At 39.6% G+C, this 26,665-nt stretch overlaps 1 protein-coding gene across 3 annotated transcripts in view; it reads right to left on the bottom strand.

The window, feature by feature from the left end:
• Window positions 1–26,665, bottom strand: part of MTUS2 (microtubule associated scaffold protein 2) — a 273,696-nt gene that overhangs the window by 130,884 nt on the left and 116,147 nt on the right. For all 3 annotated transcript variants that reach the window (XM_040057241.2, XM_040057243.2, XM_058419555.1), the window contains one exon: window positions 18,620–18,826. In XM_040057241.2, coding sequence (XP_039913175.1) covers window positions 18,620–18,826 — 207 coding nt within the window. The remainder of the gene's footprint in view (window positions 1–18,619; window positions 18,827–26,665) is intronic.

Here is a 26,665-nt window from a genome sequence, read left to right as displayed (position 1 = left end):
GAATTCCTTATATCCTACAGTGCAGTTATTTGCAAACTAGCTTAAAGGGCCCATTCACTACCAAAGCCTACTTATGGGAGAAGAAAGCAGGTTTACTTGCCCTTGACACAAGAAGTACATTCAAGTTGGAATGACAGTCATGACTCCTGTGCTATGCAAGGAGAGTCAGTGCTCTTTGAGGAGGCTTTGAGCTCCAGATGCTGTAAGAGCTCACATGATAGTGAGGGCTACTGGTCTGACTTGTAGTCAAGGAGGAACCTCAAATGCCATTGTTGCAGTAGGGTAAGAGGAGGAGGATGTGATGTGTCTTCAGAGGAGGAAGTACCAGAGGACAATATTCAGGGCAGCTGTATCCTTATTACAGGTGTACCCAGCAGCAGCTCACAACAGGCAAGCACAGATCACGGTGGGCTTTACCTGCAGTGCCACCGCCCAGTCCAGCATGGTCAGTTGCACTGGGGACCTGGAACAAAAACATTTTGCTTCTCCAGAAATAATTCTTGTTCACCACGCAGAGTCTTCGGTGTATGATAATTAGCAGATGTCACCTCTCACACAACTCCTTGAAAGGCCCACCTTCCATCTGCTGATGCAGATGGGTTGATAAGGTGAGCCCAAAATGCCTAGCACCTCGAAAATCCAGTGCTCCTTCAGCTGTCTATCCAAACAATATCCCCAGCAGCAGCTTGGGATACTAGTTTGGCATGAAAACATCAGTGCTAAGAGGACTTGGGGACAGGGTGAGTGACATGTTGGGTCTCAAAGTGTGCATGGAGCAGGTAAATGAGGTAGTGGTGTAGGAAACAGAAGAGCTTTTTAAGCAAACAGCAATGGATCTGAGGATGGACAGAAACCTGAACAGTGCTGCTGCTGTGCAAGGCGCATCTCAGAAATGCCTGAAATAGGCAATCATATCAGATCCTCTGAGAGGATGTTTAAAATTAAATTGCTTAGATGGCAACTAATAAACCCACATGGCTGGACTACTGTAAGTAAAAGCAAACAGTAAATTCAGCTTCTTTTCTTATTGCATTCTTTCATTTTATCTACTGAATATACCACTTGAAACATAGAGAAGGAACATTTAACTTGACAGGATCTCTCTAAGAACAGCTAATTGTGAGGCTAGACATTAAAATATCGAAAGCTGCTAGTAAATATATACATATAACCAGTAACAAATAGCTTTTAACAGCTTCATACAGTGAGGTTTATGATGACTTATACTGGTGCATTCATACCAATGAACACACCTCTATGGCTTCAGGAGAAATATACACTAGACATTATGTTATTTCATACATAATAACTTTTTCCTCCTTCTCTGGAACAGAAATAGTTCATTGGTAAGAGGTTGTAGCCAGTGATACTAATAAAGGATTCAGAGACTGCAACTACCCTGAAATGCAGTCTGAGTCACGTTAAGACCACCACTGTACCTAAAAGGAAGGAAACGCATTTAATTTTCTCCTGTAGTACAGAGAATATTTACATTTGAAAAAAAAACTATTATTTGAGTTCAAATCTTTTAGGCAATCTCCAGTCAGTTTTCTTGCCACAGTATCTGATAGCACTGCAAGTTTCAGCACACACATTTCCTAGTAACTGAGCTACATTTAAAAGATATTTTAAGGGCAGAGCTCACAACCACTGCGTGCAACACGCTGGCTGTGCACCCATCACGGAGCTTCTGGCTGGAGAGCACCATTTGCTCAGCTTGCAAGCAATGCTCATTAGCACTTGTAACGTCCTGAGTATGTTCACAGGGTTCAAAAATTATCAGGATTAATAAAACCAAAATCAACTCCCACACATGGCAGTGCAGAGCACAACTGGGTCACTAGATCTCCAGCGTGTGGATTCTTAAGTAATTATAAGTGCATGTTTAAGAGATTAAGTAGCACTACCCGAGGATTCAGAAGGATTTTAAATGCTGAGATATTTATCAGGTAAAAAATATATATAACTCTAGATTGTTTTCAGTGATGTATTAAATTCACGCAAAATCTTTCTCTAATGTAGCTTCAGCTACAGTTCAAAATGAGGTAGTATAACAAATGTATTTAGGACAATGAAAAAAAAAAAAAAAAAAGAAATCCACGTGTGGAAACAGGACCAAAGGCTTTATTCAGAATCCTTTGAAGAAAAGTCTCCTGTGTTTCTTAATCAGCAGTGTGCTGGTGCAAGTGCCGCATGTTCATAAGGTATTAGTACGCCCTTTCTTTCACTGGGGTCCCTCTGGCATTGGGCAGGTTAAGCAATTGCTGGTGTCAAATTAATTAATGGATTTCCACTAGTAACAAAGTTAATGCATCTTAAACTACAGATAACTATTCCAATAAAACAGAGAAGAAAATGAATAAATGTATCTTATTAAAAAAACAAACACCAAACCACAAAAAAACCCCAAACAAACAATTAAAAAAAGTAAACATGCCTGAGCCATTGAAAAGGTAAGATGTATAGATCAGATGAATAACAATTAGAATATTTTAATATTTTAAAATCAGATAGATAGGTATGTGTTTACTCAATGTGGCTGACATGTGCTGTGGTTCAGCAAATATCATATAGCTAAGGAGAAAGTGGAACATCTTAATGTACTCACTGCTGCACAATAATTAAGAAGAAATAATTTCTTGTAATTGCAGCTCATGCTGGGCAACACCTCCTAAAACTTTATTTTAGAGATACTTTTAGTTTTGTTTTATTGAGTTGGTGAAGTGAGATCTGGTTGGAGCAAGCAGCATATACCAGCCCTTCTTTTTTAAAATGCTCTGCTTTTCTTCTCTAGTCCATCGCTAAAAGGCACAAATTTACCTGAATAGAACTTAAAATTGGATGCCCATCTCCATTTATGGAAGGTTTTGAAGGTGAGAGGGAAGAGGATAAAGCATATTTTAAATTGCCATGCCTTTAACCTGCAAGAAACAGGAGCCGAGGAGCTCAGCTGGGTGAAAGCCATACCGAGAGCAGTCAGCAAGTAAATACAAGAGGCACTGCTACATCTCACATTTTGCAAGAAAAAGGACCAGTCTTGGGGGCAGTCCAGATCTTTTAGTGATTCCATATGGTACATTTATCCAAGGAAAGCCTTGCTGGAAGTGTGTTTGCTAGTCTTCACAAGGACTGGCTCGGGAGCTGGGGCCTTGGGTCATCTTCCCGGCTCTGGGTGTGTTTTGATTGGTATCCTTAGGTTAGTTCATATCAACTCTGAAAGATTTAATTTCCTTGACCTTGATAGGTGATTGACTTCCATTATGAAAAGTTTTACAACGTGGGATTTATATTAGCTTCTTGTAACTAGTCTAGGTCAGGGAATCACACTCAGGCGAAGTAGAAGAAGTCCAAAGGTAAGGAAGAGAAAATTATCAGAGGTCTTTGAAAGCATGACACAGGAAAAAACTGAAGCACATGGATTAGTTTCTACAGAAGGGAAATGAGACGAGACATGACAGGAGTCTTCAAATATGTATTAGGCAGAAACAATTCTCTGCATGTGTATTGGGCCGAAGCAATTCTCTGCATCCTCTTTAGACAGAACAAGACAAGCAGGTATAAACTCTTGCAAGAGAAATATAGGTTAGACACCATGAATTATTTTCAAAAAATATAAATGAAACAAACCTCCTAGTCAAGATCCATCCTTTATACATGTGATAAACAGTAGAGAAAATCTGCCCCAAATCATGCTCAGTATTACGGATCATCCATCAAGAGCAAGGACTTCTCACCATGCTGCCCTGTTGTCAGTGACCCTACGTCTCTGATCTCCCTGAGAAAGCTTTGTGAAATGCCTTACATATATTCATTACTATTGTTTTAAATGGAAGAAGTATCTTATCAAATAAGGTCTTTTCTGGCTGCCTTCTGGCTCTACTTTTACTTGTGCACTAGAGTATAGTACACATTAGGACCACGTTTCTAGGCTCATGTCTTGTCTATATGAAAGCACCTTTAATGTCTAACTTCCATCCTTGCTATTTTTCGATTAGCTTGTTCTAATTTCCCTGCGGTTCACATGACACAGTTCTCTGTTTTCCCTGAGCAGCTTTAACAGGGAGGCAACTCAGCTGCTGGTTCTGTAAAATAGCCACCCGTGGGAATAACTGAGCTCCAAGAAACTGTTTCACAAATTTGAATACTTTGATATGATAAATGCCAAAGCCAGCTTTACAGAGATGAGGGACTATATCTACTTCACTGCTGAAAGACGCCCATGGAAGTTCTCCCTCAACTCAGAAAGTCTGGAGAGGACATCATTATGTGTCACTCTGGTTTTTCTGAGTTTTTTAAAGCCTTTTGATTGTTCATAAAATGGAGTCAGACTTTTTAGCTACTGTACAATATTAGGAGTAGTTTCTACCTTTTCTCACCCATGTAACATAAACAAATCCTTTGTTTTTCATTCTCTGTCATTTGTTTGCATATTTCTAACCTGAAAACAATTGTAACTGACAGTTGGCCTGGCCATTTGGCCATTTGGCTAGGAGGTGAAAGAAGGTGAAAACTCCAGAAGCCAATCCACAGCCAGACTCACAAATGTATAAAAAGTAAGAAATAAATAGGCAGAGAGGCCCTTGGCCTTGGCTCAGCTTAGGCTCTCTCAGAGGAACAACTCTGCCCTGCAAAATCTCTCGTCTTGGTGTTTGGATTGCTTTGCGTATCCCGATCACAATTACGTAATATAAAAGCATAAATGTTCCTAAAACTTTCCCCAAGGAAGCAAAGTTTTGTTCAACTGGAGCCGAGAACAAGTGTCTAAGTGTGACATTAGTGTCAGAACACTTCAAACGTGGTCTCAAAGCATTATCATGCTTCCCCTGACATGGTTCTGGTTTTGGAACTTCTCATTCAGTGCATTGTTCCCATATTGGTGGTCATTTTCACTGTTGTGGTCCCAAAAAGCCCATCTCTGGGTCTCAGACCAAGTATCCTGGTTCAGAGTATCAGCAGGTTCAGAGAGCTGAAGGCACCTGGGCCTCAAATATCTTACATAAACCTTCCAATAAGCTCCAAGATGGCTCATGTGAGAGCTCCTCCTTTTCACAAGGCAGTGATAACCCTTGCCTGCCTCCCAACAGTTTTCTGGAAGAAAACAAGTTATCATTTACAAATAGAAATTTCTTTAGAAGTATCAATGTATTAAACTGCCTTCAAAAGCCAAAAAATTGACTGAACAGGTCCGCTGAAAATAAAGGTTTCTGTGTCTAACTATATCATGCAACACAGAAATGCTAAAATCTGTCACCACACTGCATCCCTTCAGCCAGCAGGAAAGAGCAGGCAATATCTACAGAATCAGGGGAGCAGGTACTAACACCACTGTATGGAGAGGCTCTCCACATTTCAGCTAACTGGAGCTCTTTATGGAGCTGTAAATAGATTAACCTTTAAGTGTCTAATAATCTGTTGTGGGGTGTTTTTTTAAACAAAAGTGAGATATTTGAAAACGTGGGTTGCTTTTTATGTGTTATTTTTGGAGCTCCCACTTGCAGTCACAGTGGAAACACCTTGTTCCCAAGTTCCCTGGATGTTATGAATTCCCAGCTGGTGCTGCAGCAGACTGCTGGAGACCTCTCCATCCAAGGCATACAGTGCTGACTAGACCTTATGAAGCCAATGAAAACAATTATTCAAGTTAGTATGAGTGCAAGTGATCCTTAAGCCCTTAATTACTCCCTGTACTCTTACTGTTTAATTCCCGTGCATCATTCTGAGCTCTTGGAGAGTTTGTCTTGAAGCCCTGTGCTGAAAACCCCTGCGGTTCATGGACAGTTTAGGACTCCTGATGCAGGGTGGCTGCCAGGGCCACCACCAGCTAAGCCATCCCTTCCCATCTCTCAGCGCTTGCAGATTGCTCGGAAAACTTTTTATATCATGTATCCATTTCCTCTGGATCACTACCAGAAAAACTGCTTCATCTCCAGGACAATACTGCAAAAGAAGAAGGAAAGTGTAAAACCTAAAGCCCCCCAGCCCTTACCAGATGAACAGCAATTTATATAAGGTGATTTGTTCACGTATCTTTGCTAAAATGTTGCCAGAACTGAACAGTTAGAAATCCGCTAAGCAGAATAGAATGCGATGGAATTCCCCTGTCAGCTGCAGCCTATTTTTCTCCAGGTCTGCAAGCTAATGCTGAAGAGAAGTTAAATTTAAATAAATTTATTCTAAGTGTAACCAAAATGCTGCAAATAACATACCACTCGATATGCAGGAATATGCACTACATATTGGGGGACATAAACCACTCTAAGTGCTGTACCGACCTAGTTTATTTTACTGCAGTCAGGCTCCTACATCTCCTGTCCCACTCTCAAGGCAAAACTGTATTAATATTATTGGGCCCAATGCCAAACCAAGGACAGGGATCAAGAAAGTTGGGGGTGTTTGGCTCCCAGCTGCACTCCTGGTGCAGCAGGAACCCCAGATTCCGAGCGCTGCAGCCGCGCGAGGTGAAATGTCCGAAGGTACCAGCAGCCGGCTCCTCGCCCCCACACTCACAGGCAGAGGCAGCAGTGTCTTCTTAGCCACAGGCAGAATTTGTGCACACTCACGGGTCTAAGGAGACTGAGCGCCAGAATTGGTGCATCCTACCAACGTGAGATGCCAGCACACCCAGCCCGGCTCCAAGTGAGAGGGCATTATGTCAAATAGTGGGAGGACCTCGTGCTGATGATAGAAGTTGCAAAAAAATTCAGAAATCCAAGTCTGGGGAAATTCCTGACCTCATTATAATCCACGCACTCAAAAACATCTAAAAACTCCAGCAGAGCTTCCTTTCCCAAAAAAACCCTCCTTCTAAAACATCTATATAGTGAGGTAAAGTTTCAAACAAGCATGTGGTATTTTCCTGCAAGCATTATCAAAACTAATTACATATACATTTCATTTTTTAATTACAAACTGCACGAAAAGCAGGGTTAAACTTTGTGTCTGCTGTAGCAGAGGGCAAATGTTACCACAATTCTTATTTAGCACCAACCTTTCAAATCATCACTTCAGTGCCATGCAAGTGATGGGCAGCACCAATGAGAGAGGGAGTTCCTCGTCTAAAGCCATGAGAGAAAAACAGCAAAACAGAGATAGTGCACAGGCATATTGGAATCAAACACTAACAGAATGACCTCATTTAAAGAACTATAAATCAACATTATACTATATTTTAGCAGGATAATCACTCCAAATATCTGGCTATATGGGCAAGGGACAAGTCATAAATGGATTTTGCTGCTTTGCTACAATCCTGCCAAGATGCTTCCCACCACCCTGGCTAAGAGCAGAAACCACCTTATGACAGCTGCTGAGATACCACTCAGGAAAATGTTTACCATCAACATAATTGAAAACAAAATCAATAATTACAGTAACAAAACTGTGGGCTCCATGAAAAAAACAGTCTGATTTAAAATGTACCAGTCCTTGATGTTTTAGACTAGATTTAGTAGTTGGGCTATTTTTTTTAAACATGTTAGTTGGCATGCTTCAAAGTGGGGAATACCAATGAACTGTCGCTGCAAATTGTTTACCATGACAGTCCACAGTTTTATCTTCCAGCTGTGACTGATAGCATGCTTCTTTAGCTTAGTGAGCTGCTTGGAGGCTTTTCTCAATTAATTTGAATTTTTTATCTGCAGGTACTTTTGATTCACACAATGGGTAGAGAGGTGACAGTTCAGGAGTGCACACATTCCCTGAAGCCATCACAACGGAGCTCCAGAGCAGGACTGTTGGTAAGCCATGCATAATTCAGTACATTTCTTAGAGCAGCTATTGCTTTGCCAAAGAAGTGGGATGGACTTGTTCGCACAAAACACAGTTTCTTAGCATCAGCTTTTTTCTTTTCTTTTCTTTTCTTTTCTATTCTTTTCTTTTCTTTTCTTTTCTTTTCTTTTCTTTACTTTTCTTTTCTTTTCTTTTCTTTTCTTTTCTTTTCTTTTCTTTTCTTTTCTTTTCTTTTCTTTTCTTTTCTTTTCCATCTTTGCTTCAGGCTTGAGCTTTTTTAAATGACGCCTTTTTAAACTACATCTTAGACATTTTTAGAACACACTTCCAAACTGTTCTTTGGAAGGCATACAGAGACCATGACGCTACCTCTTATTCTTCTTTCCCACACAGTTTGACAGTGTACAGGCCTGTTCTGTATCTAAATTTACAAGCTGTGACAAGTGATAAATATCCTAAATCTAAAACACTATTGTGTACCTCTGAGACAATTAAAATTCCGTAGATACCTACATGCAGTACATAATGCATTTAGTCAACATTAGAACATGTCAGAGAGAGAATGTTTTATCCCAGGACACATTTAAGCATCTAAAAATAGGTTTTCAGTTTAAATAAAAGTATTTTAATAACATTCATTGGGAAATCCCCTTTTCTCAGATTACAAAAGTAATATTAATTCGTAGATTGTCACATGTGCAGTAAGAACCGAGCAGAAGAGTTTATAAAAAGTGTCAAATAAATTTTTATATATATATATTTTTTTTTTTTTTTAATATATATATATATATATATATATTTGTTTTTTTTTTTTTTTTAGGAGACAAATTCTGGTTAAAAGTGATGCATTTTTAATTCTCTCATTTAACTCCAAAAAATCACACCATACACTTGAGGGCGCAGGCTGAACTCCAGCCCACACTATTACGTAGAGTTTAGCAACAGGAGAAGACATACAATCGTTTCTGAGGTTTGGCCATAAGATGTCTTGACTGAGACATGCCATTTTATACAAAACTCAGCATTCCTCACTCAGTTTTGCTTAGTTTCTCTGGAGGTTGTGCATACCTTTCCAGGAATGGCTAGCACGAGCACAGTGTAACTGCAATGTGTGACAGACAGGGAGTTAACCACTGACTAAACGTCAATATTTCACCATCAGGACACCAAAAATTCATCCTATTTCTGAGATGCATGGCAGTGGTAGGAGACAACTCATTTCCCTTCATTTAACTGCATTCTCTGTTTTTAATGGTGAGATAGAAGGGCATATCCTGACACTTCTCTGCAAATTAGAAGCTATTTTCTTTCTTTGTGGTACCTTAATTAAGGACTATAAAGGAATTCTTCATCTTTGGGAGACTTCTTTTAAATAAGAAAACAAATAGAAAAGACTGCTGTCACGTACAGCTGGAGAAAGGTTTGTGACATGCAAAACCTAACTGATCTGGCCTCGTTTTGTCTCACCAAGGTCCACTGTGCAGTATTAATGCTGCTAGAAGTTGCTGCTGGCATCAGTCCAGCAGCTGGCCAGTGTATGCACCCATCTCCATTGCGTTCTGGTTAGCAGTTTTTACCTTTTTACACGGAAACACACACTGCTCAATGCCTAATGGCCCAATCCAGGTAGAGTGCACTAAAATAAGAGTGCACTCATGACTGCATGGTGAACTAGCGCACAGTGACGTGCCCCGTTCTGAGACAAATCCCACTGATGCACGATCTGATGTTGAGGTTTATATGGGAATACTGACAGCTCTTCCAGTGAGGTCCAGTCCCCACCTCTGAATCAGAGCACTTTCAGTGCACTCTGTTCTCTGATCCTGCATGTTCACATTTCTGAATAAATATTTCTGACTGTTTAGCCTTCTATTGAAGTAGTGATGGCAACTTACACTGCATCAAGGCAGATGAGCAGATCATGAAGCTGGGAAGAGCATATATCAAAGATTTACACCATGCAGCCCAGCTTTATTGACTCCTTGCCATAGGGAACAGAGAGTCAAAGGCTTGCTTGTAAACTACAGAAATGGCAGCACTTTCCTCCTCCAACCCCACCAATTCTACAGGTAGACCCCTTAAAGCTGCCACATGGGAAGCATACTACTATTTCTTGGGCTCACCTCCAAGGGACTGAACATCTGCCACTGCTGATGGTGGTGTCACTGATGTCCTATGTGCCAACAGCCCACAGTTTCTGGTAACTCCCACCCTGGAGGAAAAGCCTGTGCAAATGTTCCTGTTTTATTCAGCTTAGTGTTCTCGGTTAGAGAATCTCAGTCTGTCATTTTTCTGCCAGTGGTGGTTTTACTTGTTTGAGACTTTAGTCAGCTTTTTTCTAGCATTTAAATTAACTCTGGAAATCCCAAGTTGAAAGCTTATGGTCTCACACCTGTCACAAGACAAAGAGCCACTACATTCTGAGCTTTTTACAGCCTCATGTAATCTTGTCCAGGCCTCTAGAGATTGTCGAGCAGCAAGCCAGAAGGAAGCTGTTTAAACTGCAATTTCAAGTTCTTGGATCACAACTAATAGACTCATGGCAATAATGAAGGCTGTAAAATATGCTATTCCTTCCCTTATTTCAGATACTCTTAAAAGCAACTGGAAGACTTACATAAACTACCTCAATTTTAACCTGTTTGGACTAGTTTAGTGTGACGGAAAAGAAAAAGTCACGAGTGATATTCCAACCCAGCCTCTACATGGAAAAAGCTTTTCCTCTAAAAATAGTGCTGCACTCTTTTAACACTTCTCACGCTACTAAATTAGAATTCACAAGTCTTCAGCAGGATTCCTAATGGGATCAAAGATTAGAAACATCTTTGAAGTTTGTCTTCCTTTGCTCCACTGCTAATACATACCTGCACTAATCCACCATGGTTCTCTTCAACTAATCAGTCACTCTCCCTCCCAAAAGGGACAGTTTACAGGCTTTTTCCAAATCCCCATTTGTTTGTGTTCATTATCCACACTTCATTTTGCAAGAGCATACCATTTTTTTAATTGATTTTTCATATTTTATAAAGAGGACAGTTTTGTTTTCTGAAACCTTTTGGTCTAAATGTGATTTGCCAGTAATGTTTACAGTACTTATAACTTTGGTCCTGTTTACTGCTGGTAAGGCAATTGGACTGAACTGTGTGTGTGTGACAAATTCATGACACTTTACTTTTGACTACAGCTATCAATAATATGATTGCAAGGAGATCATCTCAGTTTCACTTTTTAAATTTGGTCCTTGTTGAAAGAGATGAAAGAAATGTTGAACCTCAAGCTTATTTGCTTCTTGTTTGGGAAAAGAAGCTAACAGCCTCACTGACCCTAAGCAGAAATCACACAAGGGAAAACATAATTTTAAAAAATCCTTTCAAAATTTACATGACTCCAAACTGTGACACAGGTATTTTTCTTTGTCTCGCTGTGACTCAAAGTTGGCTCACAAAGACCATAACAAACTTCTTGTATCTTTAAATTGATACTTACTTTTGAGGGGGGGGAAAAAAAAAGTTATCTTTGTAAGAAAGCCTATTATCATAGAGTCTGTAATGATTTTTGTCACTGATAGCAATTGGTTCAGTCAGGCATCTGTTTGATTTACTCAAAGATTTCAACGCCAGAATGCCTCACTCTGCTCACTGGCTTCAACCTCACAGACAATACAAAATGCAGAACTGAACCAGAAGCAATATGTGGTGCTTTTTGAAGATGTATCTTTATGGAGTTGAATGCATCTAGATTACCACAGGCTTGAATTTCAGAAAGCACAAAATCTGCAGATGAAGTCAATGGAATACACTGATGATGAGCCCCATAGCTAGACATTCAAAATTTAACCTTTTAAAATATTGATTTATAAACAGAAATTAAATGCATAAGAGGGACATGGTGAAGCAGAAAGTTTCTTGAAAGTCCTGCAAAGTCGTATTTCATTAGTGGGAGACTATGAAGATTTTAACTGTGATTCCTTTAGAAGGCAAGGGGGTGGGGGGAGGGAAGAAAAAAATAGGAAAAAAAAAAAAAAAGAAAAAGTGAAATGGATGAGCTCTCATTTCTTCAAAGCTTTATTCCCTAATTTTTCTCTGGGCTAAATTAAAAGATTAATCCATTTCAATGACTACCCACAGGGTTCACATCTAAATGAGTATTTCCCCTTTCCACAGATAGAATAGGAAGATTAGAGTGTGAAAAGGAGACAATTTATAGTGAGTTTTCTGGTCTTAAGAGGGGTTTTAATTTGAATGTGACAGACATGTTCCAGCTGCTGCTTGTCTTCATATTTTCAAAAGGACATTTTAAGTGCCACTGTTCCATGTGCTGAGTGTCCCCAGAAAGATGAGTGTTGTGCTTGTGTCTGTTAGGGGCTCTGGACCGACTGAGGCTTTTCCCCAGACTGTAAAATTCACACTGCACCATTAGCTCTCTTCTTCCTCACATGTCTTTCTCACATCCCTACCAGAGGGGATATCCTTCAGGATCACAGAAAACTAGATGTTTTAAAAAATGTGATATAAAGATTGGGGGAGAAAAAAAAAAGTTGTTTTAGAAATGGCTTCATTCCTCTGTTTGTATCCCTCTAAGAAATTAATGAAGTTAATCATATTGCAATAAATAAAGTAGTCATTGTCTCCTATTGCTGAGGGAAGCACAAAATCAGCCACAGGGCACCTTTAAAATAAAGAAGGGGCTGATGAAACCTCCTAGTATAGGGGCACCAAGCAGGTTTCGACACTGGCTGCATTCACGACACTGATCACTGAATCAACACCTTCCCAAAGAGTTAAAGGACAGACACATTTTGGGTGTCTGTAATGGGAATAATCTAATCCTGGGGCAATGCATTGCCTTCTCCAGTGAAACTGGTGTCTGGCAGCCTGGTGTGCAAGTGGTTTGAACTACTATTTACCTTCTGCAGATTAAACACTAAGAGTTGCCGTTTCTAAATTAGGTGCACATAATCAGTCAAATAATCCTGTGTGGAAAGGGGCCAGGAAAGAGGATTTGTCACTATCTGCTTCTTCCTTGTCGTCCTGTTACCCAATACACGTGCAAACATTTGAACTCTCCCTCCCCATTTTACGGACAGGAAAGTGAGGTGGATAATTTAAGCCACTTTTTAAAAGCCAGACAGAAATAAGTGCCAAAAACTGGAACTGGAGCTGCCGGGTATGAGCCAGGACAATTTTAGAACACAGACACAGAATCTCCCAGACCGGACTTCTTACCCTAAAACTACAAATTTTATATGGCACTTTATAACAATAACAAACATGATGATTAAGCACTGGAGTTGAGCTGGCACTAGAGCTTGGCAAAATTCTTTCAACCGTTCTTTGCTCATAAAAAGCAAGCTTTGCAGAATTCAGTTTCATGGATTTCTTCAGTTTTGACAAAGTTAAGTTCAGCAAAATTTAAACCCCTTTAAATATTTCAGGTTGGCATCTTCATATAAAAGTCGTTCTGCATTATGAAACCAACTTGATCTTCCTGCCTCTACTTATTCATTACAAGGGGTGGTGAAGATCCTCCCAGTGTGGAACTGCTCCCCTATGCTATGTGTTTTGCTGGGCAGCGGAAGAGGTAACAGTGGAGATAGCAGAGACATTATCTAAGCTATTAAAATAATACCACATTTAAAATACTATCACAAGCATCATATCTAAAACCCCCTGAAATTAACAGCTGACTTATACTTCAGCACTGTTGTTTCAATCTCTGCAAAAAGAGAGAAACCTCTGTGCCCACACCCCCAGATAATTATTTGAATATTTTTTATTCCCCATCATTAGTAACTAGAGTGCGAAAAGTAAATGCTGCTAAGTCAAGGCAGCTAAAATATCTTACAGCCCTTGCTCTTCCTGGCTGGCATACTGCACTTTTCCAGATGTTTCACCCCACAAAGCTGAGAATCTCAATACTGTTCTATTTTAGTCCTATTCACAGTGAAATGATGGCATAAAGCGATTCTTTCATCAAGGCATTAATATCAGACCAAGATCAGAAGGGAAAAAAAAAGATTACATTTGTCATGTAGAAAACTGAACAGAAGATCAGTCATAGAAACATGATTGGAAAGTATTTTCATGCAGGAAATTCTTCATATTTACATAACACTTATGTATTTAAGAAAAACTGGTATACCTGTCTACCAAGTGACAGTTTTGAACGTTCTACCCATTTTGGAGGCAATTAGGCATCTATTCAAGTCTTCTGTGCTCACTTTAATTTCTTCATTTCTCCACCCACCTGAATCTGACACTTTGACATTTTTGCTTATTAAAATGGAAATTCAACATTTAGCAAGGCCAGGCCATGCAAGGTCAAAAATGGATGAGAAATACCTACACAGAAGAAAGAATAGTGGAGATTTAAATCAATAAAACATGCAGTTTCATTTTTCTATAATTTTGAACAAAACAATAGCTGTCGTGAGATGCTAAAACAAGTTTTGAAATATTCATCACCATTTTCTTGTTCAGTCTCAAAATAAATTCCTTCAGCACTCAGAGCTGTGGGTAGATATTGAATAGCATTATGTCTTTTAGTCTAGCATGTCGACGGAGAAGAATTGCCTCTAACACCATGCTATTGTTCTATTTAAATAATCTTAAGCAACAGTAGTTTCATCACTTGAGTTGGAAGATTATTTAAGAGACTAGTAGACCTTATGACTGTGAAGTATTTCCCAATATTATAGCGACATTCTTCAGTTCCCTGAACTCACAGCACTTAGCATACCTTAACTCAATTCTAAACAATCCACCCTTCTTCCAATCCTCCACACATCAAATTCTTCCCCCGTGCTTGACAAACTCCCACGTGGTACTTACAGCAAGTTCGAGTCTATGCTGATGAAGTACATAAGGCTAGTTATGTGAGAGGGACATCCAGCTGATCACTCAATACGCAGATACAAGCGAGAGAACTCTAAACCCCTCAAACCAGTAAAACAGACGGTACAGCCTGAGCATCGTGTTACCTCACTGCAGAATCACAATACTGGGAACCACATCCCAGAACTGTGGGCCTTTGCGGGATGATGTGAACCTCTAATGCAAATTTTATTGGGACAGACACAGGGAAAACTTCCGTGTAGTGTATTTAAAATTCCAAAGGAAAACACACAAAGTTAAGTATTTTGTTTTAAGTTGTTCAAGTTGGAAGCTTTTCTTTATCTTCGCACAATTGTTTCTCTCCACTCCAAGTGGTTTCAACTTTAACATGATTTTGTAGCCATTCACTTTTTCTCATATTTTGCAGAATATATTCACACTCCTCTTGGACTGAAGTATCTCAATTTTTCAATTCCAGTCAATTTGGACCATAAACAAGTAACAAGTTTTTAGACATTTTCTAGTTAAAGAAAAATGGTTTAAAATATCAGGCATTTTTTGAAAACCTTGAAAGTAGTACACCAGAGATGGGGCTAAATTTGAATTTTTCAGGTAATATTGAACAAGAATATTAGTGGACAAGCTGATCTGTGGCACAGAACAGATCTATGGAGTACTGACAGCAGGACCTGGAGCTGAACCTCAGCCTGGGCTTTCCCAGACCTACCCCTGGAGTCCCAACACAAAATTGGGCAGGACCTCAGGAGCAGAGCCCTGTTACTAACTGATGCTGATTAGCAGCTGGTGGCAAGACTGTCACTGATGGCATGTTATTGGCAAAGAGCAGCCTGGCTGATACCCACAGTCCTGGGATGGAACTCCAGGAAGGACCCGAGGACAAGCAGACCAGTACTGAGCAGTGTGTCCTGTCTCACCATGGGGAAAGAGCACAGTCCCACCGCTTCAAACCCGTTTAATCGAGTCAATCTGAATATGCGAGGTATCGCCAGAAAGTCAACCAAGAAGCACAGCACAGGCTCCGTGCACATCCAGGATTACTGCCTTTAGAGGGGTCACGGGAAGGGGAGAAATCTGGTGAAGAACAAAGCTGCCACATGGCAGCTCCATTAACAAACTTCCCCTCAACACAAACATCATAACTCCTTATTCTAAACAAGTGGGTTTTACTCCCTAGGCAGAGACACTAGCTGGGACTTCTGAAAAGAAATATGTTTAGGCAGAACTAGCACCACAAGACATCTGGAAGAGGAGAGAAAAGCAAGAACAGGATCTCACCGGGGTCCCTTAAAGAATCACTGTTTACCCTAAAACACTCTGTCCCTAAAATAAACCAGTTTTCCTCTCACCTAGCCATAGTCATTGGCTTTTTAGTAACCTACAATATGTCATGATTTCAAAATGAGCCCCTTGATTTACAACAGTAGCAGTTCCTCTATTTGTAACAAATGCAGACTTGTAAGATGTTATCAACTACTTTTGTCTCCCTGACATGCAGAGATGCTGCTTAAATAGAAATTTGTGTTATGTGTGTTTGAAGACTTCTAATGCTGGATAATTTTGCATTTTTCTACCCTACTGAGCTAGGAAATTAGCAGTAAAACTTTTTCTTGCCCTCTAGGAGACCTGATTTAGTAAAACACATGATCTCAGGTAATAGCTACAGAATCAGCTATTTATCTAATTTAAATAAAACTGTTCCTCCAGCAGACAGTGAGGGGAAGAAATAATATGTCATGCTAAAATTCCTGAGCCAGTACTTCTCCCCTACATCCTTTCTGTGCTTGCCGAAATGCACTGCTGCTCTGTGTTAAATAAGCTGCAGTAGAATAAAAAACAACTAATTTGTACTCCCTGGGTGCTGCACAACCAATTTAACTCTTGCTGGCATACAGATTATAAATAGAAAAAGACGCCACCGTTTCATGCAGAAAACATTTCTATGAAAGTTAATAAATTAACAGGAAGGAAACTTTTTTTTCTTCCTACCTATTTGCCCCATGAACGGGAGTCATGTCTTTAATCCAAAGAAAGCAGGTGATGTTAGGTGTCACCTTGTGGGATGACTTACCAAGGGCTTACCCTAAACACCAGATGTGCCCTCACCTGCTTGGCAACACACCTTCTTCCCTCACTGTTGTCCAGGAGGAAGCGCTATCCTTTTGGAACTAAAGAAAAGTAAAAGACTTCCGGGCCAGACATCAGTGCATGTCACAGGAGCCACGTGAGAGAGATGACCCTTGGGAGGGGCTCATTCTCTTGCTCTCACATGGAGGTGGAGGGAAACAAGACAACAGCTTCCATGAGTCATCTAACTTGGCAGCAAAAGCAAAGTCATAGACACTGTTTTTCATCAGATGATGGGCTGAGCTCATCTCTACAGGAATTCATACAAGCAGAACACTTCCCCTGGGTAATTTTCATACCCATCAAAACTGATCTTGTAATATGCACAAGCTGGTCACAACGTCCTGGTCCCAACATTAAAGAGTGCTACCATCCTCAGCTGAGTCAGCTGAAACCAAATGCTTCCACATTCTTCCAGTGATTGGAATGTGGTTTCAGTTTTTATGGGCTTAATGTACAAAGACAGTATAAAAATACACCAGAATAAATAAATTAAATCAAATCAACTTCTTTTAAGAGAACTGAAGAATCAGATATAACTTTCTATGCCCAAGATTACTGATTATTCTTCCACAGTTTTTTAAATAGAAATCAATTAATTCAAATTCAGCAGCTCGGAGTATTTTGCTTTTGGATTAGTATGAACCTGCATACATCCAGTGCATTCAAGGATAGTGTTGTACCTACAGATGTCATTTTTTTCAGATTCCCACCTGAAACTGCTAAACAACAATATTACTTGCAGAGATGTAGCTTAGATCTTAAGAGATATCAGGTAACTCTGTCCTTAATGCAGGTTTTATGTAAATAAAGACTGAAAGATTACAACACCAGATAAAAGAACCAAAGTCATAAATGCAGGGTAAAAGCACAAAGTGAAAGAGGTTGACTAACCTCAAAGTAAAGTTTATTAGGAAATAACCAAAAATGAGTGATCAGTCCAATGGTAAAACAAGATACAAGCATGTTTGGGGGCATTGGAAAAGTTAAAAGTCCCTGCTGACATTACTCTTTTGCATTTTAATCACCCCATGTAAAGCAGAAAGAGAAAATCCTTGGGGTTTTGGACTATATTAATAAATTGTATTTATTTTAATTAATTTCAAATTAATACAAACAGGGAAAGATTTAGGAGCCTGCAGCATCTTGTCTCCTCTGCTGCTTCATGTCACCTGGTTGCCCTGTCTGCACCCCTCCTGGGCTGATACCACTTGCTTTGATATTGACACAGTTCAGGCTCAATCCAGTCTTCAAAGAAAAACGGGCATGAAAATCCCTCAATCCCCTCTTCTGCCCTGAGCCCAGGGCATGTGCACATTTCCCAAGGACTGCACAATCCAGTGGGTATTATTTTGTACTTAATAAAATTAACAGTCTTTACAGAAAATAGGATTTGGAATGACATTTCTGCCAACGGGATCATTCAAAGTCTGGTGGATGTACTGCGATATCAGTCCTGATCCCTTTCATACCACTGGCATTATTTGCTCTATTTTCTAAACTAAATTTATCATACTGAATATTAAGAAACAGAAGAAAAGTAGATGAGAATTGTATCTCTTATTTTAGACAGTATTTCTCCTGTTCTGCATTGGCTGCCATGTACTTGCCAAACACAGTTCACTCTGTTTATTTACTGTTTCATCTTGCAAGAAGGGCTGTTCCAGGTAAAAACAAAATACAAGAAAGAATGTCTCAGATTCACTCTTAATGGGATTTTCCCTACAGCAGGGGAAACAACCTCCTCAGCATTCAGGTCCTATTAATCTGTTACTATTGATATTTTAAATAGTTGTTAGAATTTAATGATTGATCATTAATATAAATTATTATTAATATTTTTAAAACATCATTGGGCAACCAAGATATATATTTAATATCCCTCCAGAAAGAAGGGCATTTTTGGGACTTACGGTTAGTTGTCCTGCTCTGGTCACTCTGAGCGCTGTCATTTGACTGGTTGCTGGAGACAGAGGACACACTTGAGCTCCTGACAAAACCAAATGCGGCCAGCTTAGCTGCTGGCAACCGTGAGTAACCTGGGGGACGAAGTCCAGACGGGCAGGGCTTGGGGAGATTTGATTTTGCAGCACTTGGACATGATCCTTTCTTAAGATCAACTGAAAGAAGGAAAAAGAAATATTTGTTAAACAAATTAATTGTGAGACACTGACCATTACCTGTAGATCCCAGCTTCATAAAGGTAGTATTAATACTGAATACGAGTCTTAATGGCTGATCAAACTGCAGCAATGTCTTATTCTTTGCTGCATTGAAAAGACACTTGGAGGAAAAATTACAAGTCACAATAATTTTTAAAAGATGAAAAGTGCCAAATACCCATGGAATAACTCAAACTTTTAGCAAAGTAACATAGTTCAACACTGCTATGAATTTCTTTTAATGTTATCTTCTGCAATGCTGTATCACTTTCTAATTTTACATTTAGTGTGTGCCAATTAAAAAACTCACATAGTCAAACATGCTATGCATAACCTCTAATTTTGGAAAGTATTGTAGACCAGCAACAATCCTCTTCAAGGACACAGAACTTCTTTGTATTTCATCAAAGTAAACACTTCTTTGAAGTTTTTTCTTTCAAATTCCACTAAAAAAAATTCCCTTTTCTTGTGCCAAGCCTGGGAACAAGGACGTGACCTGTAAAATTCTACTTTTTTAACATACCACTGTCCATTTCCACTGGTGGACTTCTTGCTAAGACATCAGCCTTCGTGAGTGACAGCCACCAAGTCTCAGACAAGTGCCAGTAGCAGGTTTGTAACACCTGAACTTAGACCACAACAGCAGTTCAGCTGTGACGTCTGCCTGTGGTTACTAACCACTCATCTGCCTTCAGCTTCTGTTCTAACCTGTACACTGCTGCTCTTGCTCAGGCAAACTTTTCTAGGCAAATACAGAAAATTTGCAGGTTCACAAATGTTCCTCTTTTCCTTCACAGGGCAAAGGTCCATGACCATGGCAGTCTTGCCTTCAAGGTCGAGGACCAAAGATTAGAGTTCGCTTTTGGCTGGAAGGTCTGGATACTAAGTGACTCCAGCCTTCAGGTGTGCATAAATTCAGACAGAGCTTTCCTTCCTTGATTTGAGAATACCAGATTCCTGTTCCTTGTGGAATCCTGTGCCGCAAAAGTACATATTTTTTTAAAAAAAACCATTAACAACAATCTCCAAAACATGATGCTAGAGTGTTTAATCAAGACCAGTGGGATAGGAGACAAGGCAGCATTAAAGCTGTCAACACATTCTGCCAGAAAAGGCCACAAAGTCACCCTTTTCCCATTCCTATTCAGTGAACACTATTTGTACACTAGAGCGAGACAAACTTCAAAGGGAGAAGTGAACATTCATAATATAAAGAAAAATACAAATTAACTGCACAGTAAGAATATGGTCATATTATTACAGTATTTAATCCTTTTGTAAACTATGTAGGTCACAGCCTTATTAATTTTAATGAAGCATTTCACTTTGAGAAGACTTTAGAGAAAACAAGACTAACTCCTTTGAGCAGAAAAATGTTACAGGGATTTTTAAAGGTATTTGTGTACCTCATCACAATACTAATGCTAAGTTTTGTTTAACGTAACTAAGCCTTTCCTATTGAAAAAGAAATAGGTGTAATACCAAGCTAAAAGAGTTTTGTTCTCCTGTAAAACATATTCCTGTAAAATTCTCCTTGCTCAGTGAATAAAACAATTTATTCGTTTACTCTAAGCTCTTAAAAATGCATTTTTGTACGCACTTTTCCCAGGTTGAGGCCTTTATTAAGACTCAAGAAGATGAATGTCTACAGCACCTTTGCCAGCCCAGAGAAGCACATGCTGTGCAGAGTAATCCAAATGAAAATAACAAATATCTATAATGAGTAATAAAAGACTGCTAAAATCCCCATTCACTTTTCTGGCACCAGCAAAGGCAATTTTGGAATATGATCCTGAATGTAGCTTTATTTGGATATTGTGAAGAGAGTCTCAGAAGTAGCCATGGGTTCCAGGTGCAGGTGAACGGCAGATCAGGCACATTAGCACAGGGAAGAGATAAGCAGTGACGGTCACCATCAGTTTACTGCCAGGTTTGTGCAGTGCTGCTTTGGCAGTGGTCTACTGCAGCTGATTTATGGCTAGCTGAAAAGCAACCAGGCTTCTTGCAAAGCCAAGACTTCTTCCCTACCCGCTGCAAAATATTGCATGTGCTGCATCAGCGGCAGGATCAAGCCCAGGCACCCTCCAGAACTGAAGCCAAGACAAGTACTCGTGCTGAGCAGCTGCAGGTGCAGCAGGGAGAAGGTATGGGGATGTCTCTTGTGGGTTTTACAGGCTTCCAAAAATGCACCTGGGCTACATAACCTGAGATTTCTTTTTCTTAAGAATCTTTGAAAACTGAGGTGGAGGGAGAGATATTTCTATTTTACAAGAACAAACTATAAATATCACGGACTTCCTGCAACAAAATAGGGGAAAATCCACTAGGGCAGTGGGATAAAGTTAGAAATGGCTTTCAAACGTACTTGGCCTAGGGCAATGTGGCTCACCTGAGACTCCCAGGTCCCAGCTCAACCATGGGGATGCCCACATCAAATCCCCAGACTGACTGTTCTCTACAGTCTGTGACCAAGCACCATGAGTGTCACTGAAAAAGAATTTCCTTAAAACCAAAAAGGTTTTGGTGACAAACCACCCAACCGTCTTTACCTTTTCCTCAAAGTCAGTCTTCCAGACTTGGAGGATTCATTGTTTTTTTCCTCATAGTTTTTAATGTATTCCTAGTTTATGACTTCAATTCAAATTCCCCCTGAACTAACAATATTTTGCATCTTGAACTCATCACCATCCTTAAATTATTTTTCACTTCTCTTCTTTGTAATCCTGTTCTTCTGTACCATGAAGACCTCAGGGCAGGACATTATCCTCATTAGGGATGCATTCAAATCCTTAAAATTAAGTAATTTTTTGTATTCTTTCTCATTAAAATACATGAGACATCAGCCTGTTGTATATATTTTCTGTTCTAAACATTATCAAGTTTTCTCATGCATGTTTTTTGCTTTATTTCTGTTCCTTAAAAGTATAGAAGTACTCCTGCAAACATGGTCTGGGAGTTCAAAACGAAAGTTATTTTAATGAGCAGCTTTTATTTTAATAAAAATCTGCCAAAATAAGCTTAAAAATATTTCTAGTTGTCTCACTGCCTGAAGCTAATTATAGAATTAACTATTGTTGTCTGTATGCACACAAGTGATTTTCTAGGACACTTCAAGCTGTTCCCATCCAGAAACATAAAAACATTTTGAGTTAGGGACTGATTGACACAAACTAAATGTGCCAAGAGAGACCTAATAAAAGTCTGAACTTCACTTCTTATGCATCCCCACTGCACGAGAATTGCATCTTCGTGCACGGGTGAAAAGCAACTTTCATGTTACTTCTCTGTGAAATTTGAAATATGCTTTAGCTGAAATGAATGAAAAATTAAAGAAATGAGTTATACAGATATGTTCTTATGAAAAAGAGTAGCAGTTTAAAACTTTAAAACTCCATAATTCAGGGATCCTTGGCAAGTCTTTATTATCTGGTTGTAGGGGTTTTTTTTTGTTTTCTTTGCTTTCCCTTTTTATTTTTTTTTTTAACCAGTATTTCTGTTGAAACTTTAATCATTAGATGTCATTTTCTCTCATTTACTGATGATCTGAACATCGCTATTCTCATTTCATATTGGGAAATCTGGGATAAAGGACTTACTTCCAATGTCTCCGCATCAGTCAGAGATAATACAAGCTGAGTTAACCCAGCTCAGAGTTAACCCAAACATTGCTGTCTTCGCAGATTAAAAATAAATCACAAAAGTGAGAAACCTATTCTGCTGCCACTACCTTTGTGGTTTTCCTGCATAGACATAACAGCTTCTCTCCGAACGAGAACTGAGGAAAGGGGCTTTAAAAGAGAGGTTGTCATGATTTACACCTAAACAGCAGTGAGCAGACTGAGCCCACCTGCCCTGATGGCCTCTCATCCAAATGCTGTCAAGCCTGGGACAGTTCAGTTCCAAAGGCCAAACAGCTGTCACTGCTGGACATTGATTAATTTCTGATGGGTCAGTCCACCATCATAGGGTAGTAAACTCTCACCTCCTCATGACTCAGATTTAAAAGCACAAAAAACCTGCTCTGTGCCTTCCCAGCTCCCAGGCAAATCAAGGCTGGTTAACACACTCTGAACATCCCAAGAACTTGTCATCTCACAGTTCATTCAAGCTGCAAATGTCCGTGTTCACTTGGCAGCTAATGTGAAAAGCACGACACCACTCAAAAACTTGCAGCACAGGAATCATCCCTGCATGAGACTCACCCATTGCATTTTCCACTGGCAGCCCAGAGCAGCCAGAACACTTCTCTGCACTGCAGCTGCATCTCATCTGTCCAGCTGCTGCTCACTGGCTGCTCAGAAGGGCTGTGGATGTCCAGCCAGAGACAATGCCTGGCTCTCACCAGGCAGGAGGCAAGGTAGGAAATATTTGCCTGATCCTTCACCCAGATTGCTCCATGTACTGTGCTTGTGAATGACAGCTTGCTACAACTGTCGTATAGACAACCCGTCTAATGTGATGGGGTTTAGCTTCCTGAAGACACAGTAACTGGAGCAGAGAGGTGGCAGATGGCGATGTCTCAAGTAAGATGACGATGTTCTTAAAAACACTCATGAGGAAGTACGTGCACCCTTTGAAACTTAATTTTATTTTTTTTTTTAATGAAATACAGTCAGATTGCTCTCTCAAAGAAAACAGAGTGCCAGCTGAAAACTCTGCAGGTTAGTGGAAGACAGAACATTTTCCTCTCTGAACTATTCCCCTGTCCCTCTTTTCTCAAACAGTTGAGAAGCTTGCCAGTTCACACCCAAGCACCTCAGACTGCAAGTACAGACAGAGCTGGAGGAGCAGTAAGGTAAGATTTCAGGAAGTAGCCTCAAACCCTCTTTTCTATCATCAAATCTAATATACATGTTCAATGAATGGGTCATTATTAGGTTGTTTACTCCTGAGAATAAACATGGAAACAAAGCTTCCCTGCTGGGTGAAAGCTGTAGACACATTGTGGCATTTGAGATTAAATACATTATGCATTTGCAAAGACACAAATAAATGCATATATCTGTGTCTGTCTGAGGAATGAGAAACATTGTCATCCCGATTTATGGGTAAATTCTGTCTTCAATGAAAGTTGACTTGCTTAGAAATGAGAGGAGCAACTAGACCCTCAGGACTGACAAGTTTAATGCACAGAGAGGTGATAAGCAAGTAACATTTCATTAACTCACTCTTTGAGAAAAAAATACCCTAAACACTACTGAAAAATGTAGAATTAAATTAATGAGCATAATTAAAGTGAAGTTTTAATGATGAGATCTCTGTTACCCTTTTCAAAATCAGACATTAATTCCATCAAAATAATCAGCTAATGAATGCAAATCCTAACACACTTGCTTCAAGAAGTTTTTATAACCAAGAAAACATATTAATATTTTACATGTTATAGACATAGTATGCTTCAATACTTGTTTTGAATTACAAATTTCCCATAGAAAGTCTATTTACATAAAATAAACAAATATTAAGCTTTCAGAGACTCTATGGCACCTATATCACAATTCATTGACTTCCTATTTTACCTACTTTGCAGAACTCTTTTCTTACAGTCAGGCTGCTTGTCTGACCCACCTGAGGCAAAGCACCCCTGAAGGAGCAGCAGTGCTTTGTAAGGCATTTGCAGGCAATGCCACCGCATCCTATATCCTACCGATGAAGAAGGATCGCTGGACCAACCACGCTTTAGGCATCACACATAGAGATCACACTTGAGGGAACACTCACCCTTATTTTACTTTCTACTTGGCATAACATAAAACTAACAAAACCCTTATTGCACTTATAATACTTGCAGTCCATCACTGCAGTTCAGGGATTTAATTATCAATTACTTCAGAGTCAGTTTTATGAGGATTAGTGTTATACATGGGCCAAACCACTCAGCTTATCAGTGCTGCTTAACCAGACTGCTGCATTATGAATGGTACGGCAAAGGGGAATAAAACCCTCATTAATGAGGCACTGCTGCTGTCCTCAATACTGTGCCACAGTGATTTCAGTTTAAAAACCTCCATGGCACTGCACACTTTGTCACGGGACAGCAACTGGCTAGATCCCTCTGTTTCCATTACCTCAGGCAGGACTGATATCTCTAGGATTGGAAACTGGATTAAAAGCTCAGGATCAAGCTGCAAGAGATGCTGATTAGCAATCTTAAAGGCAGGCCTGGTATCCCTGACAGAAAAATACCCCATAGCCCCTAGCTGCTTTTGCTGAAGTTAGACAAGCTCTCACACTCCACAACACCCGTGAGCAAGTCTTACTGGCTCTGCATCTCAGATGCTGACCATATGTTCGTGCATGTCATTTGTTCATGTTTGCAAATATGACTCTATCAAAGCTGTGTTTAATCCTGTTTTTCAAACAGTGCAGCAGAACCAATGATGCAGATCAAATATACTGCAAATATTGCTACAGGCGCAGGAAAGTGGTTGAAAATGGTGTTGGGTACCTTAACACAGATGGGTAAAAGGTGTCTATGAGCCCTTGTAATTAACACCTCCTACAGCTCTGGCATGCCAGGGGTTGCTGTCTCATTCATTCCTTCCATGGAAACCAGCAACCCGTCTCTGGTCTGCTTGTGTGCTCTGCTGTGGATACAGGCACAGGAATCAAGTCTCTGACGCCTCTGTACTCCTACACCAATCTTGTGCTGTCTTCTGTCACCTCAGCCTCTTTCAGGAGCAATTTATTCTTCTTAAAAGGAAGTATTAAAGAAAAAAGTCTGGTAAGCTGACCTATGAACTTACACATTGTTGAGAGAAGGATTAAGTTATTTGAGGCATACAAGGAAAAAGGCTTTAATCAAGGAAAAGGTAATTATAAGAAAATCTTGAATGGATAATTGGGAAATAAACTACAAAAAAATAAATGGATGTAAAGAAACCAACATAAGATTTCAGAAGTACATGAAAGATAAGTAAGAGGAGGTATTGAACCAAAGGAGAGCAATGAAAAGTACTTTGCAACAGAATAAGGTATTGCAGAAAAATTAAACACATTCTTCATCCTGCAAGGAAAATGGAAGGTGAGATGCCAGAAGTGAAAACAATGTGTCCTGGGGTGGACAGTGAAAAACTGGAGACATTAGCAACCTCTCCAGAACAAGTCTTGTGTAATTTAAAATCCATAAAAACAGTCAGAGCCCAAAGACCAGATGAGACACACTTTGAGGTCCTGAAAGAGATGACAGATTATTGGACTACCAGGAGTTATCTTTAATACCCTTTCTGAAACAGTAAGGTATCAATAGACCAGAGAGAAACAAGCAAAACAACAGTTGTAGGAAGGAAATTATGGAGAGCTATTATTAACAGAATTAAATTTGACCTCCAAAGCAGACAAGGTCCAAAAAAACCCCACTGATTAAAAAACCAAACAAACAAAAAAACAAACAAACAAACAAAAATTAAAAATAACAACAAAAAAAACCCCAACGCTTTTGAGAAATATGAAAATGCTAAGAATACAACTTTAGTGGCACACAATCACAGTAAGAGCTTGTGCAATTTACTTATGTATACTTCTCATGTATTGGCTTTTTTAAAGGCAGTACTACGCACAAAAAAATGGGACTGATAAGCTGATTTTGTTTACATCTTAGAATACCACATAACATAGGAAGACAGTAAATGAATACATGCAAGACAAGCTCCTGCATGGATTAAATGTGGCTAAGGAAAAGTCATGTCTGCTAGCTTCAATGATGCAGGATAATGCAGATAATGGGTGGGTGATGGATGAATGAAAATGAAGGCAGTGCTCATTTCCAAGGATCAGAAAAAAAATGTTTATTTAGTA

Source organism: Hirundo rustica, chromosome 2 (assembly GCF_015227805.2).
Source record: "Hirundo rustica isolate bHirRus1 chromosome 2, bHirRus1.pri.v3, whole genome shotgun sequence".
Classification (NCBI taxonomy): Eukaryota; Metazoa; Chordata; class Aves; order Passeriformes; family Hirundinidae; genus Hirundo; species Hirundo rustica.
This window is presented reverse-complemented; position numbering and strand designations above follow the sequence as displayed.